Raw genomic sequence first — 18,953 nt, 5'->3', positions numbered from 1 at the left:
GGCAAGGCCAACATTTATTACCCATCCCTAGTTGCCCTTGAGAAGGCGCTGGTTCTTCTTGAACCACTACAGTCCATGTGGTGAAGATGCTGCCAGAATACTGTTAGGTAGGGAGTGCCAGGATTTTGACCCAGCGAGGATGGAGTGGCATGAACCTTGGTATTATGGGAGGTACTTTGTAGATCCTGCCTTTTTGAAGCACGTTCCTGTTGCAAAGACCTTCGATATGGCCGGTTACTCTGCTCTTGGTATCAATAATTCTGCTGCTTCCCTCATTACATTAACATTCCCTCCACAGAAAAATAGATTACCTAAAAAATGAAAAAAATACTTTCAAAACTCTTCCCATCAGTTCCTTTAAAATAGACATCCATCCAGCTGTTTCCCTTCAACAGCAGATTCTACTGGGCAGGACATCAGGTCCAATTTGAAGGGGCCTACTTTTGGCCTTAGCCAGCATGCTTTACACATGCACAATCAAACTCTCTTTCAAGAGGAGCAGGAGTGTATTGTATGTGCATAAATCCGCGAGGGAAAGAGGTTCGTGGTGACGATGAGGCAGGGACCAGATGATAGCATGAGTTACCCAATTTCTTGGTCCCTGTGTGCCTGAAACCTGCTGCCAGTAGTGATAATAGCAGTTGGAACATTCATCCCATGTCTTTTCAACACCATGGCAATGGATCAAATGCATTTCAGACAACTGGAATGGAAGTCTCCTCTTTCTGAAGGTTGAACATGTTCCAAATCAAGAGTTTGGCCAAATACAGCCAAGTTTTACGTTGCGAGACCATTAAATAAGAAATCCCATTCCATATGTCTGATGTGGAAAATGGGCACGGCATGCTGGTGTAGGTAAAATGTTTATTATTTATTCCTCAAACAACATCCCTAAAACAGATTACCTGTTCATTGTCATGTTGCTGTTTGTGGGAGCTTGCTCTGCGCAAATTGACTGCCACGTTTCCTACATTAGCTCAGTGACTACGCTTCAAAATACAGATTGGCTGTAAAGCGCTTTGGGATGTCCTGAGGTCGTGAAAGACGCAAGTTCTTTCTTTTTTATTTCTGGCTGAAGGTAGCTGGATCTCAAAATGATTTGTGATCATATTGTATTGGGACTACGAGATGGCAGGCTGTCCAAGAGATTACAGTTCAAACCAAATTTTTTTTTCTTTCTTGTGGTAATTGTAATAGAAGTGGGGCTGTGAGTTTGGACCTTTATCTTGTATCTGATGAGATGAAAGTCTCTTCTCTGGTGATAGTGTATTGAGCTAGGGCAGTCTCAAGCCAACAAAACTGCCTTCAATTTGGCACCAGTTGGCACAAGATCAGCAGCCTGATTCTGAGAGGCCAGAAGACAGTCCTGTCTGAAAAGGAAATTTCACATTGGCCCAGTAGAGGGTGTTCTTCTGAAGTTAAGGGTTACAACCAGTGTTGAGGCAGAGCAGAGTGCATTTTCCACTCATCTGGCCTGTTGCACCTCGATCTTGAATGATCCCACATTGAAGCCGGGAGCCAAAAATTGAAAAGTTCCATTTCACATCCCTCACCTTAATGACAACATAATATAATAAATAATAATAATTCAACTTTATTGTCATTGTACAATGCACAAGTACATGAACAACGAAATGTGATCTTGCAAGCTCCCATGCGTCCAGTACAAATAACATTAACATTAAACGTAAATAGCACTGTCCTGGGAGAAGCAAAGCCGCTGCGTCTGTGCGCGCCGCCATTCCATTTCCACCATTCCTCCTGTCCGACAATCTATGCAAAACTAATCCCTAAAACAAATCTAAATAATGTATTTTAATTCCACTACACTGCCACTCCTTTTAAGGAGGTCTCCACTCCTTAAAAAAAATAATTATGATCTAAAAAAGGCCATCAAATTACAGAAAGTGCTGCAAAATACTCTTTCATCGACCTGAAACGTTAACTCTGTTTCCCGCTCCACAGATGTTGCCTGACCTGCTGAGTATTTCCAACATTTTCTGTTTTTATTTCAGATTTCCAGCATCTGCAATATTTTTGCTTTTGCCTTCAAATTACATTGTGGCATACTGGTATATGGCTGTTTTGATATGTTAGTTTGAAGTCCTCTCTCTGTTATTGTAGTGGAGGTGTTACACCATTTATTTTATACGGGATACTGCTCGTGCTAAAATGGCAGAGAGAGGAATTTTGGATGAATGGGTTAAGCATTTCCTTTGGTAGCATCCCGTGGTGTGATTTCAGGGCCTAAGGTACCTGAAAGAGAAACTGCTGGCCTTTCTGTACAATGGAACTTAAAACACAGCTGTATACACCAGGGAGGTGGGAGAATATTTTGGAAGACAGTCAAATGGTTTTGTACATTTACTCAACTAGGTCTGGACGTCATTACTTGTCCGATTTACTCATGGTAATTTCTTTTTAAAGAACTATTACTTGCAACATATCAGAGATTTAAAAAAAACTACATTTAGATCTGAGCATTTCAGGTCGATGACCTTTCATCAGAACTTTGTAGATCTTGCCTGCAGGGATAATTTTGTGCTAAAGGGGTGGAGCCTCACACGCCAGCTACACATATCAGGAAATTGTGGGTGCGCAAACATGGGGGTCATACGCCTGCAATACACATGGCCTGTGGGTGAGGGTGCACAGCGGTAGTGCAAACTGGGGACAATTGCCCCACATACCTTTACATATTGACTAGGTGAGATCTTCTGTCCATTTCTAGTTAATGACTGAAAAAAATATCACTTGTGTAGGAACATACAAAGAGGTAGCAAAAAATCATCAGGCCCATGAATTCTCACCCTATCCATTAGATGGTGCAGTCTCATGTACCCTGCTCTCCAACCCTGAGTAATACAAACTGAACAGCCCCAAATAACTCTTGAGGGTGGGGGGAGTGGTGGGTGAGGGAACTGGCCAATGCCAGGAAGTCTGTGGAAAATTCCTCACTGATTCTCAGCAGTACTGTAATAATGACTTGTCAAAGAGCACGGTAACTCATGTGGCTTCCAGTTAAATGCAGATGTGCACAGTGAGTGGTATGAGCCTTGGTATTACGAGAGACAATTTGTCGATCCTGCCTTTTTGAAGCACGATCTTATTGCAAAGAGCTTCAGTATGGTCAGTTTGTCTGCACTCTTGGTAACAATAATTCTGCTGCCTCTCTCATTACATAAACATTCCCTCCACAGACAAATAAATTACCTGATAAATAAAGTAAGAAAAACATACTTTCAAATGTCTCCCTTCAATTCCTTTTAAAATAGATATTCAATCAGCTGCTTCTCTTCAACAGCAGATTCTGTTGGGCAGGACGTCAGGTCAAATTTGAAGGGGCCTACTTGTGATCTTAGCCAGCATGCTTTACACATGTATGATTAAGCTCGCTCTCAGGAGGAGCAGGTGTGCATAAAGCCGCGAGGGAAAGAGGATCGTGATGACGATGAGGCAGGGACCAGATGAGAGCATGAGTTACCCAATTTATTGGTCCCTGTGTGCCTGAATCCTGCTGGCAGTAGTGATAATAGCAGTTGGAACATTCATCCCATGTCTTTTCAACACCATGGCAATGGATCAAATGCATTTCAGACAACTGGAATGGAAGTCTCCTCTTACTGAAGGTTGGAAATGTTTTTTCTCTCCTATGTTATTAATAATGTTTTCTTAGAAACGTTCAAAATTAGTCAACTGGACTAGTAATGAAATCCAAGTCTAGTTGAGTAAATGTATGAAACCATTTCACAGTCTTAGAATCATAGAATCATACAGCATAGAAGGAGGCCATTCGGCCCATCATGCCTATGCCAGCTCTTTGAAAAAGCTGTCCAATTAGTCCCATCCTCCGCTCTTTCCCCATAGTCCTGTAAATTTTTCCTTTTCAAGTATATTACCAATTCCCTTTTTAAAACTACTATTGAATCTGCTTCCACCACCCTTTCAGACAGTGCATTCCAGATTATAACAACTCGCTGCGTAAAAAAAAACTCTCATTTCCCCCCTGATTCTTTGCCAAATTACCTTAACTCTTATAAAAAAAAGTTTCAACTAGGTTTGAATGTCAAAAAAAAGTTTTCCATTCCAAAAGGTCCTCAGGTGGGAGCCTGCCAATTGAAAAGCCCACAATCAAACCCAGAAGCTAGTTCCAGTCAGATAAATGACCCCTGGAGCCACTCAGCGTCTTAACAATAAGAGAAAGAAAGGGCCAAATTTTGCTGTAGATGACATCTGCTTCTGCTCAAAAAAAATTCCCACTGAGTTGCTGAAAGTGCGAGCTGATAACGGTGCAGCGAGGGAATCGGGACATCTGGGACCTGAGTGAATAGGACAAGCAACTGTGTATCTGCTTAACCAATCAGATTGAAAGATTGCAAAACATACAGCCAAAGGACCAAGAAGGAGGGTGAACTGAAGTGGGTGAACTCGTTGTCAAATCAGGTACAGAAAGAGAAATAAAGAGAGGGAAAGAAAGATAGGATTAAGCGAAAGAGAAAAAAGAGAAAGGAAAAGTAAGAAACAAAGTAACTAAAAATTTGACCTTTTTAAAATCTCCTAAAACAATTCACAACCAGAAGGAATGAGACTCCATATTTACAATGGTTAATTTCCGGTGCCAGAGAGGTTGATTGGCAGTCATTAACACTTATCATGGTGTTAAAAGGCTTCTTACGCTTGTAATTACTAGCCTTAAATATCTCTTGTGGGTTTAGTCTTCCCCATAAATACATCAACTTCATGACATTCAATGCGTGTCAATGGTGAGGGTGACAGCGAGATGCCCTTTTTGCGAAACTAATGGCGGAGCGGCGAAACTCGGACAACAACTTTTGGATATTGGCACTGAAGCGGGCATCTGCCCCTCGCCTGAAGTTGCTGTACCATTTGCACATAAATAACGGCGAGTGCCATTAGCCTCACCGTTAATTTGACAGCAAAATCTGGCCCCTTGGCAAAAAGACTGGGACCAAGAGCACTCAGACTGGGACATCAGTCCGCAACACCTGAGTGAAAAGGCACTGCGAAAACAACAGCAAAAGTACTTTTTTTTTAAAATAGTTGAGAGCCCACTAGATGTTTTTCTGAGCAGTACCAAAAAGTTATTTTGCTTGTTTTCCAACTTTTAATTTTTTTTGCCTCCAACATTTTTGTGTCAAGCTTTACTCCGGGACGTCATTCGTTGGGAATGCAGGATAAAATAAAACATAAAAGCCCTGCTATTCCACAGGGGCTGGGGGGGTGATGCTGGAGTTTATTGAAGGTGGGGGGCAGGTTTAAGCAGGCTGGCAGAGGCACCGTTTCTCTGACGCCTGGAGAACGGTTCAATCGCACCCTGTCCTCCTGCGCTCCTCATTGCGTCGCCCTATATGAAATGAGCACCATCATGTTACGCTCTTTTAAGTTGGAGCTTGAAAGCGAGCTCGCCGTTGCCTCGTTCAGCATCGCTGATCTTTTCCGGAGGAGCAGAGAAAGAGAGAGAGAGGGAAGGGGAGAGAGAGAGGGAAGGGGAGGGAGAGAGAGAAGGAAGGGAGGGGGGACAAGAGGAGGCAGCAGTCCAAGATGATGAAGGTAGCGGCTCCTGAAGTTCTGCATTCCGCATGGGGCAAGAGGCAGTGAAAGGGAGGAGGAGAGCGAAAGCATAGGGGAGCTGGAGGAGGAGGAGGAAGGCAAGCAAGCAGTTTGTAATGTGCATCTAATGCTCAGCATGGCCTAGATCGGCGAACGTCAGGACTTGACTTGTCAGTCGGCTCTCGGTATCATGTTGTTTGGGGGTTTTATGGTCAGAAGGAAGTGGCGACCTGGCTTGACGTTGAGGTGTTAAAGCGAACTGGGACCTTCCCAAGTGCCAAGCATCTCTCTCTCTCTCTCTCTGTGTCCCCCACCCTACCCCCCTACCCCAACCGCCAGCAGCACCCCTCTCCTCGCAACTTTCCCCAAATGATCAAGAGAAAGAGAGAGAGAGAGATCGCTGTGTGTTTGAGCAAGTCTGATCTGCAGTAAAGGGGTGGGGGAAACTTTCAAACATCAACAAGACGTTGGAGAAGAGGATGGCGATGAGATCGGAGCCGGCTTCACCCCGGAGTAAAGCGAGTGCTGACCCCGACAGAGGAGGAGGAGGAGAGCGCAATGGTTATGTCAGGGGCTGTGTCAGCCCGCTCCACCCGGACCAGGGCTACCCTCTCTGGGGCAGGCTGCTGAGCAGCGCCCGCCCGCTCTCCGCCGCCGCCTGCCTGGCTGCCCTGTGCTGCCTGCTGGCCGCCTTGCTGAGATGGGTGGACGGGGATCTGCTGCTGCTGGCCGCCTCCTCCTCTCCCGGGCTGCCGAGCCTCCTGCACTCCGCCCTGCCCCTGTTCAGCCTGCTGAGCGCTTCCTTCTGGCTGGGCTTGTACCTGATCGGCTGCGGCCGGCGGGAGGCGGCCCCCTGGCTGCTGGCCGCCTGCTGCCTGGGCGAGAGCCTGCTCCAAGCCCTGCTGGTGGCCGAGGAGCAGCTGCTCTCCTTCGCCGCCACCGCCGCCCTGCTCACCTGCCTGGCCGCCGCCGCCGCCCTGCTGCTGCTCAAAGTCAGTCAGGGTCTCTGCACCATGATCTTCACCAGCCTGCTGAGGACCGTCTCCCTCCTGACCCTGGAGCGGGTCCGGGCCAGCTGGAGACCCTTCCTGGCTTACCTGATGGGGATTTTGGGAGTGCTGTTGGCCACATACGTCTTGCCCCAGGGGTCCCAGAGAGTGCCGGCGGCCGGGACGGAGGAGAAGATCCCGGTTATTAAGAGGAGGAGAAGATCTAGTTCGGTCATTGCCGCCGAGATTTCCAATAGTCAACTCGGCTCCAAACCCCACAGGAGGACATCCCTACCGTGCATTCAAAGGGACCAGGTAAGGGTTTTTCCATTGAGAAGCCAAACTGTAATGAAATACTGTTAATTCAGTCAGTAAGCTAAAGGGTACATTATACATGGCATTTGATAGCCACTTTATCCAGACATTATTTACAAAGAAACATGGATTTAAAATGTAGAATCTAATCACCATTGAGCTAACTTATGCCCCCTACTCACCAAATGGTCTTGTAGTTTTTACCCAACCCTATTCAATGAGTCTTCTTGTCCAAGGTAATAGAAAATCATTTTTTAAAAAACTTTCTACAGCCACAATACACAATTGTACCATTGGACATAATCTAAGCCTATTTCTCATGCTGATTTTTTTAAATGATTTTTGTAAAAGGAGTGTGGAAAGGGTTAAATATAGCTACCTGTGATGCTGGTAGTTACAGGAACCCAAAAGGAAAATTATAGAAAAATGTTATTGTATTTTACTCTTAAATTTCCTTCATCTGAAATACCAATTAGGGTGAAATTATCCATGTCTACAGCTGTGATTTATCAAAAAGCCATAGCACACCTGACAGGGGAAATAAATATTTTCATAGGCAGCAGAGGAAATTCTTTATAAAACACAGTTTTAAATAATGAATGGTATGCTAGCCCACAAACCATTTCCCATAGAGTAGTAAACATCCAAATGGACATGATTTATAATATATTAATGAGTTTTATATTTACATTTTACATTCTTTGACATGTGAGAGAAACTTTTTTGTTGCAAGTGATAAATAGTCACTTAATTCTGTGAGTAAAATGTGCTTTTTATGAATGACCTGGGAAAAAAGAAATCTGGGGACATGTGGAGACTAGAAGGAGGAATTACCTTGTATTGAAAGACAGATATAAATTAAGCACAGGACGAAAAGTGCTAGAGGAAGCAAGGCAATAATTACTGTTTGTAGTATGAAGGGATTATCTCTATTACACCACTATAAAAATACACACTAATCTCAAGGAAAATAAGTAGCTATGGTCGTTTGACCAACTTGTGTTCATTCAGTTATTTGTGTCTGATGCGTTTATAAGAATGTTTTGATTTAATGTGTAATAATTCCTTCGTTCACACAGAGATGACTAGCATTTAGAAGGATGTGAAAAAGTTTACTAATCTTGCAAGTCTTTATGGGTCAAATACAGGGAGCATGAATAGGGATATTAGAAATTCCAAACATATATTTTTGTTGTCCACTTGATGTTTAAAAGCTCCAACAGTGAACAGTTCTAAGTTTGAACTGAGTTTTTATGCAGGCCCCTGTCAGCTGTAAGCATATAGATTGCCATGATGTGTAACAAATAATACTTTTCAACACAGTCTAAATCCTATTATGCATTGATTATTTTTGCACCATACAGTCATCTGGGAGGACGACATTTACATTAAGAAACATGTCCATTTCACTATAGGGAAGCCCTGTGTTTTAACATATACAGTGCTGAATAACCCGACCACTGACTTCAGGAGGTTAGTCAAAAGAAATGTTTATGAGCATTGCAAGGAAGCACAGAAATATAGACTGCTTTAATAAAGTTGTTTTCATCCTCTCCCCTGTCTGTAACAAGTACAGTATTGTTTCCTTGTGGATGTTTTCTCGTTGCATGTATCTTTAGTGCAGTGTGTTGTGGCTGACCTTCATTGTACTGCCACTGCCAGACTGATACTACAGCGTTAGACTTGGGGCATGAGTCCCACATACAAGCTGCCAATTAGTTTTAAGGCAACAATTCAGTTGAGCAGTTTAAGTGACATTTATAAATATGAGGACAAAACCTGAGTGGTTTATGGACATTAGCAGAACCACAAGGTCGAATTACTGCCTTAAACTCACTATCAGACATTTGGTACTCTTTATTCTGTAGTTTTTTTTTTAAAGGAGCTATTTAGTAGTGGGTTTGGTGAGCACAGTATAGGTGACCTGTCCTAGCCAACAAAATAATAAAAGATGATGTTGACGTAGGAGCTGAAAGTGTATGGCGTCCCATGACTGGTATTGTCGCAATGCCAATTCTGTGATTAGCAGAATAACAAGCACTATATAGCGGATGCTGGATGGATGGAAGAGAATCACAAGGCAGTAATCTAGTTGACTGATTTGTTAGCCATCCAAACTGCTTGCCTGATCACTACCTGCAATTCTCTTGCATCTGCCCAGTATTTTTATCTATATATATATATATATAAAATCTTGTTTTGTTTTTAACTTCCATTATTGTTGATAATGTCTTCGCTTTCACCATTGGTAATGCAAAAAAAAATGAGACCTCCGAGAATATGAGATGATGTGAGACAAAAATGAATGCATAGGGCCTCGAAGAGTATCGGTGGGAGGAATTCCTCTCGTCGCTTTATGTGGCAACGTCATAAGTGCAATCATCAGTATATCCACTGGTCTGTATTTCCAGTGAAACTGTTCAGAAATAACACATTCACTAGCAGTACTGACTAGAAAAAATATCTTCATGGATGTAGTTACAGCATTGCTACAATGAGCGACCAAGGCAATTCCTGTCTCTCCCAGCCCCCTCCTCTACCAACCTCCCAGCACTTTCAGCTGGTGAATGACAAAGGAACTCATCTTTTTCCAAACAATACTTACAACCTTGAAATTATGCGACATGATATAAGGTGTTCCTGCTAAAGTATGGCAAAAAGGATTCCGTACAAAACCAGTCAGCACTTGTATGCTGATATCGCACACCATAATTTCAAAGCCATATTAGCTAATTGTCAGATTCTCTGCGCACATTCTTGCTGTAATGTATACATGGTACTGTCTTACGCTGACTTAATTTAATATTTAGAAATTCATTTTCTCATCCTATGAAGTAAGTAGAACCATATCTGATATGCTTTATGAATGAGTGAACTTGCATTAAAAAAAAAATTTTGATTTGTATTTATGGGATGTGGACGTCGCTGGCAAGGCCAGCATTTATTGCCCATCCCTAATTGCGCTCGAGAAGGTGGTGGTGAGCCACCGCCTTGAACCGCTGCAGTCCGTGTGGTGAAGGTACTCCCACAGCGCTGTTAGGTAGGGAGTTCCAAGATTTTGACCCAGTGACGATGAAGGATCGGCGATATACTTCTAAGTCAGGATGGTGTGTGACTTGGAGGTGATGGTGTTCCCATACGCCTGCTGCCCTTGTCCTAGGTGGAAGAGGTCGCAGGTTTGGAAGGTGCTGCCGAAGAAGCCTTGGCGAGTTGCTGCAGTGCATCTTGTAGATGGTACACACTGCAGCCACAGTATGCTGGTGGTGGATGGAGTGAATGTTTAAGGTGGCAGTGAATCTATGGAATTTGCTATCTTAGAGAGCTGTGGAAGCTGCGACATTAAATACATTTAAAACAGAGATAGACAGATTCCTAGCTGATAAGGGAATTAGGGGTTACGGAGAGTGGGCAGGGAAGTGGACGTGAGTCTAGGTTCGGATCAGCCATGATCCTATTGAATGGCGGAGCAGGCCCGAGGAGCCGTATGGCCTACTCCTGCTCCTACTTCTTATGTTCTTATGGTAGATGGGGTGCCAATCAAGTGGGCTGTTTTGTCCTGAATGGTGTCGAGCTTCTTGAGTGTTGTTGGAGCTGCACTCATCCAGGCAAGTCGAGAGTATTCCAGCACGCTCCTTACTTGTGGCTTGTAGATGATGGAAAGGCTTTGGGGAGTCAGGAGGTGAGATATTTATAGAACGGCTTATCATATCCGAAGGATATCGCAATGTAATTAATAGCCAATTAATTACTTTTGAAGTCACTGTTCTGTAGAAAACGTATCAGCCAATTTGTGCACAGCATGTTCCCCCAAACAGCAAATGAAATTCACAATCAGATCGTGTGTTTTTGGTGCTGTTAGTCGAGGGAGGAATGCTGGTCAGGACACTGGGAGAACTACTTGCTCTTCTTCGAATAGAGCCACAGATCTTTTACATGCACCTGAACAGACAGATGGGGCCTCGATGAGGTCTCATCTGAAGCACGGCACCTCCAGCAGTGCAGCACTCCCTCAGTACTGCACTCGAGTGTCGGCCAAGATTATGTGCTCAAATCCATAGTGGATCTTGAATCCAAAACCTTTGACTCAGAGATGAGAGTGCTACCAACAAGCTGTATTGTTGCTTAATGTTAAAATGATACTTTGTACAGTCCATAGGGTAACTTTAGTAACAGTAATCAATTGTGCCTGGACTAGAGATAAATATGATGGAGTCAATCTGAACTTCAATTCAGTTTTTCTGAATCCAAAGTTCAGATTCTGGTTTGTTCTTCACCTTTTTGTAGAGCAATTTTAGTTTTAAGCAACACCTATGATCAAAGAACCTGCTGTTGCACTTACCTGAGCAGACCAGAGTGTGTCGTCCAAAGCCCAAGTTGAACAGAGCTGAAAAAAATTTGGACTGACCCAAATAGGCTAAATTATTGTAACTCCGACATTTCTTGACTATGAAAAGACTTTGGATCTCTTCCCTGATGTACACAACATCTTGCGTCACTTTTCTAGTGTTGACTACATTATAAAAGATTAGCTTCTTTATCTACAGGTTTGGTCAAAATGCCAATGGAACGTGAGCCTGGTTGAGTCACATGTGTAGGAGGTGTAAATTCTGAATTTTCTTTTTTTACTCCCCTTCATATCTTTTTTGGGTGAGTTTTTGTAGTCATCAAGAGAAGGGATGTTAGTGCTGGGAAATGGAACATTTTCCAGTTTTAGGGTAAAAGGTATTGTCTAATGTTTAAATGTATATTTTAAGTGAGTTACTGCTTCTATCAAAATAGCGGCGAGAGAAAACTGGTACAAGTGCATTCAACATTTTGAGCAAAAGCATTGTTGACCATAATTCTACCCTTTTCTATAGAGCATCAGATTAGCATCAAGCAATCTCAGGTCAGGTACAAAATGATCGGATGCAGAGTAAACCCTGCACTATCCTTGAGATTGTGCCTTAACCCGTAACCTCAGAAGGCCATCCCTACTGCAACAGTGTCTACCTTTCCATTTCCTACACCAACAAATCTTATGACCTCCCTGATAGGTTGGTTGCTACTTTTTTGACAAACCTGTGCTGAATTGTAGGCAGTTTGGTGCTGTGGATCTGTAACCGTCATGCACCGTTGGCTCATTGCACATTGAACCTTTATAGATAACAGAGGGAGCATTTTCATCCCCTCAGTCTTGTTGGATTCCAACCCAGGTCCCAGTCGTGAAGAGCAGTGTCTTCTAAATTCTGCTCTCCGAGAGGGATGTTATTTGCATTTCATTTGAAAATAATCAGTCAGGACAAAAACTGGGGCAGAGGATTTGATCCAAAAATCTATAAGAATCATCTTAAATCTACATGTTTTGGATATAAATGTTAATTTAGTGCAGCACAGTAAAAATATGAAAGATTATATTGCAGTGGTGATGCTGGCTAGTGTTTTGGGATGTGTGGCTATTATTCAGGGTAGGACGGGGCTCTGAATACTGTTATCAGTATTTATTTTGAAACATGCCCTCTTTGATAAGACAGTGCTAAATCACAAGTTCATGCTTACTTTCCCTTTTTATGCTTTGCTTCGCTTCATAAGTGAGGGCAACAAAACATTTCTGTTCCCAAAGGAACCAAGCTACCTTTCAATCACTTTGATCAACAATAAAAACTTCAGTTAGAAACCGAGAGGTATTGATGGACTGGCTCCTTTTTGTTTAGAAAGTTATGGTCATCCTCGCTTTTCTATTCCCTACAAAATGAGTTGATGCAAGAGCCACTTGCATCATGTCTAACCGCGAGGGTCTCCAAAAGGTCACAATGATGGTGCTGGAGAAATGGATGACGTACAGTTTTATTTTCTCTCTGGCCTTGGTGTATGAACTAATATTATAAAGGATACCTGTAGGTTAAAGACAGCCAATTTTAAATTCCGTAGGCACATAGGAACAAGATCCAGAACTCAACACACAAAGCAATAGAAAAAAGGATGTTAGCATATATATTAAGTAACCTGAAAAAGTAGATATATTCACCTCTACCCTATCATTCCAGATGGTATATTTGTGCATGTTTTTAGATAACAATGCAGATGAATAAAAAGTCAAAAGGGAGGGCACAAAATGCATTTCATAAGAAAGTGAAAAATGCTATATTTGTGTTTCATTTTCCTATTTGTATTTTGCTCTATTTTCTAATTGTGCATATTATGCATGATCTGCCTTTTATCACAAGATACAGAGGAGAAAGGCCATTCAGGCCATCTATACAGAAAAGCCCTACAGCCCTGCCCTGCCACTGTGTCCAAGTGTTTGTGAAATGATGCATGACTTTTGCCTCCACTCTCTTACCCTACCCAGAAATCCATTACAGAGCTCCTGTGCTCTGTCCTATGACATTAAACCTTGTGTGGGCTGTGTTAACTATGTTGGGGAGTTTCCAAGCATTCTCGGCTCCTGAGAGAGTCAGGAATATCTGCTCTCAAAAATTGCAGCGGAGGCTCAATGTTGGCAGCAGGTTTCCCATCTGCATTGCATTTCTCACACTGTATGGGAAATCTGGGTACACTTATAGGCACAAACATTGTCTTAATCTTTTTTATACCCGATTGCATGAGATTTAGTCGGGCACCTTGTTTATTCATTTGAAACATTTGTCGGCTGCCGGTGTATCAAATTGAGTGCTGTTACCTGGACTAATCTTGGCTGAGTTGCACCTTTTACAGAGACGAACTGAGAGTAATTTAAAAGGAAGCTAGATAAGTACATGCGGGAGAAAGGAATAGAAGGTTATGCTGATGGGGTTAGAGGAAGTAGAGTGGGAGGAAGCAAGTGTGAAGCACAAACACTGGCACAGATCAGTTGGGCCGAATGGCCTGTTTCTCTGCAGTAAATTCTATCTAAGGAGGAGGAATCCGCCTCATTCAACGATGCTCTTTCAATCAAGCCTTAAGAGTCAAATGGGAGCACAACAACCAAAAAGGAGAAACAAACGGGTCAGAGTGTTGGGCAGGCAACGGAAAGAATCTGGAAAAAGAAAAAAAGACTTACATTTCTATAGCGCCTTTCACGACCACCAGACATCTCAAAGCGCTTTACAGCCAATGAAATACTTTTGAAGTGTAGTCACTGTTGTAATGTGGGAAATGCAGCAGCCAATTTGCACACAGCAAGCTCCCACAAACAGCAATGTGATAATGACCAGATTGTGGTAAACCACTGTTTGTATTCCTGTTTGTCCTGTTTGTATTCCACTGTGTACATGCCTGGACATGCCTCGGCTGACTCCTCCCACAGGTCCTAGTATAAAGGTGACTGCTCCCCAGCCCTTAGTATCATGGACCGGTCGACCACGCGAGGCAGACCTCCATTCTGTTGTTAATAAAAGCCTTTAGTTACTCTTCTAACTCTCAGTCTTTTATGAGTAATTGATAGCGCATCACAGATACAGGAGACTTTGGTTTATCCGGAGGTTGAATGTCCGGAAACCTCGATCTACCGGCAGAAATCAGGAGCCGTTTTGTTAGGTTTTTTTTCTTCTCGTGGCTTTTTTTTCAACAGTCAGGCTCTGGAAAGTCTCTCTGAAGCTGTTGCTAAGCTACAAAGACGCTTCCAAGGTACGGGCCAACTGTTTGAAGCTGTTGCTAAGCAACAGTGTTTGTTGTCAGATACGGAGATGAAAACCTCCGTATGCTTCAACATTAACGCTGGTATGCCCGGCAGTTTTGATAGATCGGCAACAGCTCGGTCCCATCGGTGCCGGATATAACAAAGTTTCCTGTAATCTGTTTTTGTTATGTTGGTTGAGAGATAAATATTGGCCAGGACACCGGGGAATAACTCCCCTGCTCTTCTTCGAAATAGTGCCATGGGATCTTTTACATCCACCTGGGAGAGCAGACGGGGCCTCGGTTTAACGTCTCATCCGAAGGACGGCACCTCCGACAGGGCAGCACTCCCTCAGCACTGCACTGCAGTGTCAGCCTAGCTTTATGGGACTTGAACCCACAACCTTCTGACTCAGAGGCGAGTGCGCTACCAACTGAGCCACAGCTGGCACTCGATGAAAGAAGTGGAGCTCTGAGCACTGTGAAGAACAGGAAAAAAAAATGTTGGGTTAGAATATCTCAAAATGCGCTGCACTGATGTGCCCAAGCCAACCAATCAGGGAAGCTCGTGTCGCTGTCATGGCAGTCCTCGGTACGTTTCAGTGACTGCTTATTATTTTCACTGCTCTTTCTAGGCAGCCTGTTCTCTGGAGCCTCGTTCTGCGTCTTTTGCGTTGTATTTTACCTGCTTCATGATAATAAAAGGGTGTGGGGAACAGAGATGGATTAAGAATTCTTGGGAGGGGTGGGGCGGCCTGGGTACCAAGACCATTCGGGCCCTCTCCGCACCCCCACTCCCCTACTCAACTGCCCGCCGATTCATTAAAACAAAAGAAGTGTCGTAAAATTATTGAAGAAATAGGCCCGTAGAATGTTTACACACTGCCTTAATAATAAAGCAAATCCTATCACAATATTTTAGGCTTAAATGCAGTTTTTCTGCATTATGGTGAGTTTTACCGGGAATCCCATATTTGCATGAATTGCTGGCAGGAGCCCAAGCCTGTATTTGGCTGGGGTCCCGAGGCACGGGCCTAGTAGTCCTGTACATTAATCTGCCCCTGTTGTGGGAAGAACAGACAAGTGACATTCGAGGAAATGGCTCCAGTTTAAGAGCCAGCACCACACCGGTGCAGTGGGCTGAGTGGCCTCTTTCTGTGTCGCAATTGCAATGGTTCAAGATAAGTTGCTTTGAGTTGCGTTCCAGTGCTGAAACTTGGAAGAGCTGTATCACCATTACAAGCGCAGTGCTGTCCGTCTATTTTATTCACCCCCGAATTCTGGCTTTGTGGCTGCAAAGGACACAGTGTGGGAAATCAGCGAAAGAATCTACAAAAAAGCAATTTCATAAACCGGGAGGCCTACCGCAGACAATTTGTCCTGAAATGTCTGAACGTGGATTAGAGTTTAAAATTCCGTAGCCACATAGAAACAAGATCCAGAACTCAACACACAAAGCAATAGAGAAAAGGATGCTCACATATATATATTTTTATAACCTGAAAAAGTCGATATATTCTCCTCTACCCCAAGTCATTTTAGATGGTCTATTTGTGCATGTTTTTAGATAATAATGCAGATTAATAAAAAGTCAAAAGGGAGGTGCGTTGCCCGCAGTTTTCTGTCCGTTAATTCCAATGGGTGGAAGTTCACGGGCAGTGCAGTTTTCCAATATAAGCCAGCAGTGAACAAGATGCCTCCCCACAAGCCCATACTCAGTAGGTGAGCTCTCGGGGGCGTGTTGCACCACAAAACATTTTTGTTCTCCTTTTCTCCGCTCCCCCCCCCTCCCCCCGATAGGCAGTGACTCATGATGACGCCTATCTCGCTTAAGTGTGTACTCTCCACCCGCGAGCCTGGACCCTTGACATCGGCAGGACTCTGACCATGGGGCATCACCGCCGTGCCCAATCTGCACATCCACGCACTATCCAGCAGAGGTTGCCGGATAGCAGCCAGGAGTGAGAACCTTGCTAAAAGACTTCAACGTGGTTTCGTGCTGTTGTCTTAGATTGTGTTAAAACAAAAGATAAGAATTAATAAATTTGTGGCAGCACATATGATCGTTGACTTAATTCCTTCATGAATTGTACATTGCACTCTCTGTAGGCAAATATACTTTGCCATGACAGGACTGCACCTTTAATGTACATGCAAAATAACTATGGTTCAAATTTTAGTGCTAATAATAAAATTGGGTGCATAAAACCTTTAACAGCATGATTTTTAATGAAACACAGTTATTCGAGAAAGGAAGAACTTTTACTTATTTAGTACCTTATCGCATCTACAGGACTTCCCAAAATAATTCACACAAATTATTTTTTTCAAAGTGCAGTCACTGTGGTTTAGTAGGGCAAAGATGGCAGGCATTTTGTATACAGCCAGGTTCCACAAACAGCAATTGAGATAAATAACCAGTTCATCAGTTTTTAGTGGTGCTGGTTGAGAGAGAAGTGTTGGCCAGGACACCAGGAGAACTCTTTGGCCGGAATTTTCTGGAGGAAGGTGGGTTGGGGGCGGGTTCCGATGCGGTCAGGAAACCCGGAGGCCGTGTTTCCCGCAGGCCCTGCTGACTTTAACGGCAGGGCCTGATTTGCATGTGGGGCCTTGGTTTCCCACCCGCAGGCAGCCAGATTGGGGGATGGAGAGATCACCGGGGGCCGGGCAATGGATTGGGGGGGGGGGGCTGCGGGGAGAGAGGACCGGGGGCCGGGCAATGGATTGGGGTGGGGGTGCGGGGAGAGAGGACCGGGGGCCGGGCAATGGATCAGGGTGGGGGTGCGGGGAGAGAGGACCAGGGGCCGGGCAATGGATCGGGGTGGGGGTGCGGGGAGAGAGGACCGGGGGCCGGGCAATGGATCAGGGTGGGGGTGCGGGGAGAGAGGACCGGGGGCCGGGCAATGGACCGGGGTGAGGGTGCGGGGAGAGAGGACCGGGGGCCGGGCAATGGATCGGGGTGGCGGTGCGGGGAGAGAGGACCGGGGGCCGGGGGTCGGGCAATGGATCGGGGTGGGGGTGCGGGGAGAGAGGACCGGGGGCCGGGCAATGGATCGGGGTGGGGGGTGAGAGGACTGGGGATCAGGGCCAGGGGAAGCATTGGCGGGGAGGTCGAGCAGAAATGGTGGGGGGGAGAGAGAAGATCGGGGCCGACCACCGGAGGATCATGGTCGGCCGCAGCATCATCGTTGTGGGGGGAGGACTGGGGGTGTGATCGGAGGCTTCGTGAGGTGGGTCTCCGATCACGGGGGGTTGGTTAGACAGGGTCCCTGGATCCAGGAGGTCGGTATAAAGCCACTTACCTCCTGGATGCAGCAGTCCCCACCTGTTTATCTGCCGAGTTTCACAAATTGTGTGAAACCCGTCCACATGCAGTTTAAAACAAAATGGAGGTTAAAAAAGAGGCTTCCAGCCTCATTATAATATTTTAATTGACGCCCCGCCCCCCAGGAGCGGGTTGGTCGCCCCCCGCCCCCGCAGTGCAGGGGGGGGGGGTTGGAGGCAGGATCAGGTCGGGAATGCCATTTTTAACAATTTAACTGCCTCCACGCTGCAAACCCACCCGTTCTTTTTAGTTTTTGTTTTTCTTGGCACTGCGCTGTGGTATCTTATGCACCTGTCTGAAGAGGCAGGCAATGCCTCAGTTCAGCATCTCTTGCAAAAGATGCATCTCTGACAAGGCCGTTGCTTCAGATGTGTTGGTCAGAGTCACTGCCAACATTTTTTGTAGAGTCTGTAGAACTCACAAACAGTAAATGGGTGCGGCCTGCTGAAATGTGGTCAAAACCCCTAAAATATACAGTCATCTCCGAAAGAGTGTGTTAAAAGGACAGCAAAGGAGCGGCTAGTCTACTTGTACCACAGCACCATTACTGAAGAGTCAGCTATTATCAGATACAGAATTATGAGAAAGATTGCCTAGTATTTTCACTTCTTATTATCCAGTCGCAAGGTTCAGTGAAGTTTAATTGACGTGCAAATGGGAACTTTGTGAATACAATCTCCACCTTTCATCAGCTTGTAAAAATACTTTGAAACATCAAAGCTGTACTGACTGAAACTAACTACATTTTAGCCAATTTGCCTTTGTGCTGCAGTGACTAATGCTAAAGAAAAAGTAAATGCGAGCACAAAGCTGACTTATACTCGGATGAAGATCCGTCCCATTTATCTGCTCAAACACTATATTATGCAGACATTCTTTGCTAGTACAGAAGTGTTACGAATTCAGGTCTGCCACAGGTGTCTACTCCTGTTCAGTGGTGTCAGTTGTTTCCTTAAGTGGTCTGGTTGCCTGCTTCTCATGGGAGTTGACTTCCACTACCCTATATACTGTGTATCTCTTCTCTATCTATCTATCTATTATTTTTATCTATATATATATAAAAGGATCGTGGTGTCTGTCTGTCTGATCACTCAAAAGTTATAGAGCGTACCTACACATATGTTATATCAAAAGAAAGCTTATGATTAGGGGAGTCTCATAGGCGTATTTACTTT

At 44.4% G+C, this 18,953-nt stretch overlaps 1 protein-coding gene across 1 annotated transcript in view; it reads left to right on the top strand.

The window, feature by feature from the left end:
• The first annotated feature begins 5,522 nt into the window (after nucleotides 1–5,522).
• Nucleotides 5,523–18,953, top strand: part of pde3a (phosphodiesterase 3A, cGMP-inhibited) — a 548,293-nt gene continuing 534,862 nt past the window's right edge. The window contains exon 1 of the mRNA XM_086010030.1: nucleotides 5,523–6,875. Within this exon, the coding sequence (XP_085866156.1) occupies nucleotides 6,051–6,875 (825 nt within the window). The 5' untranslated portion in view covers nucleotides 5,523–6,050. The remainder of the gene's footprint in view (nucleotides 6,876–18,953) is intronic.

This window comes from Somniosus microcephalus, chromosome 17 (assembly GCF_052327205.1).
Source record: "Somniosus microcephalus isolate GS21.2 chromosome 17, FLI_Smic_1.0, whole genome shotgun sequence".
NCBI lineage: Eukaryota > Metazoa > Chordata > Chondrichthyes > Squaliformes > Somniosidae > Somniosus > Somniosus microcephalus.
The sequence above is the reverse complement of the archived record's forward strand: the minus strand, read 5'-3'. Positions and strand labels throughout refer to the sequence as shown.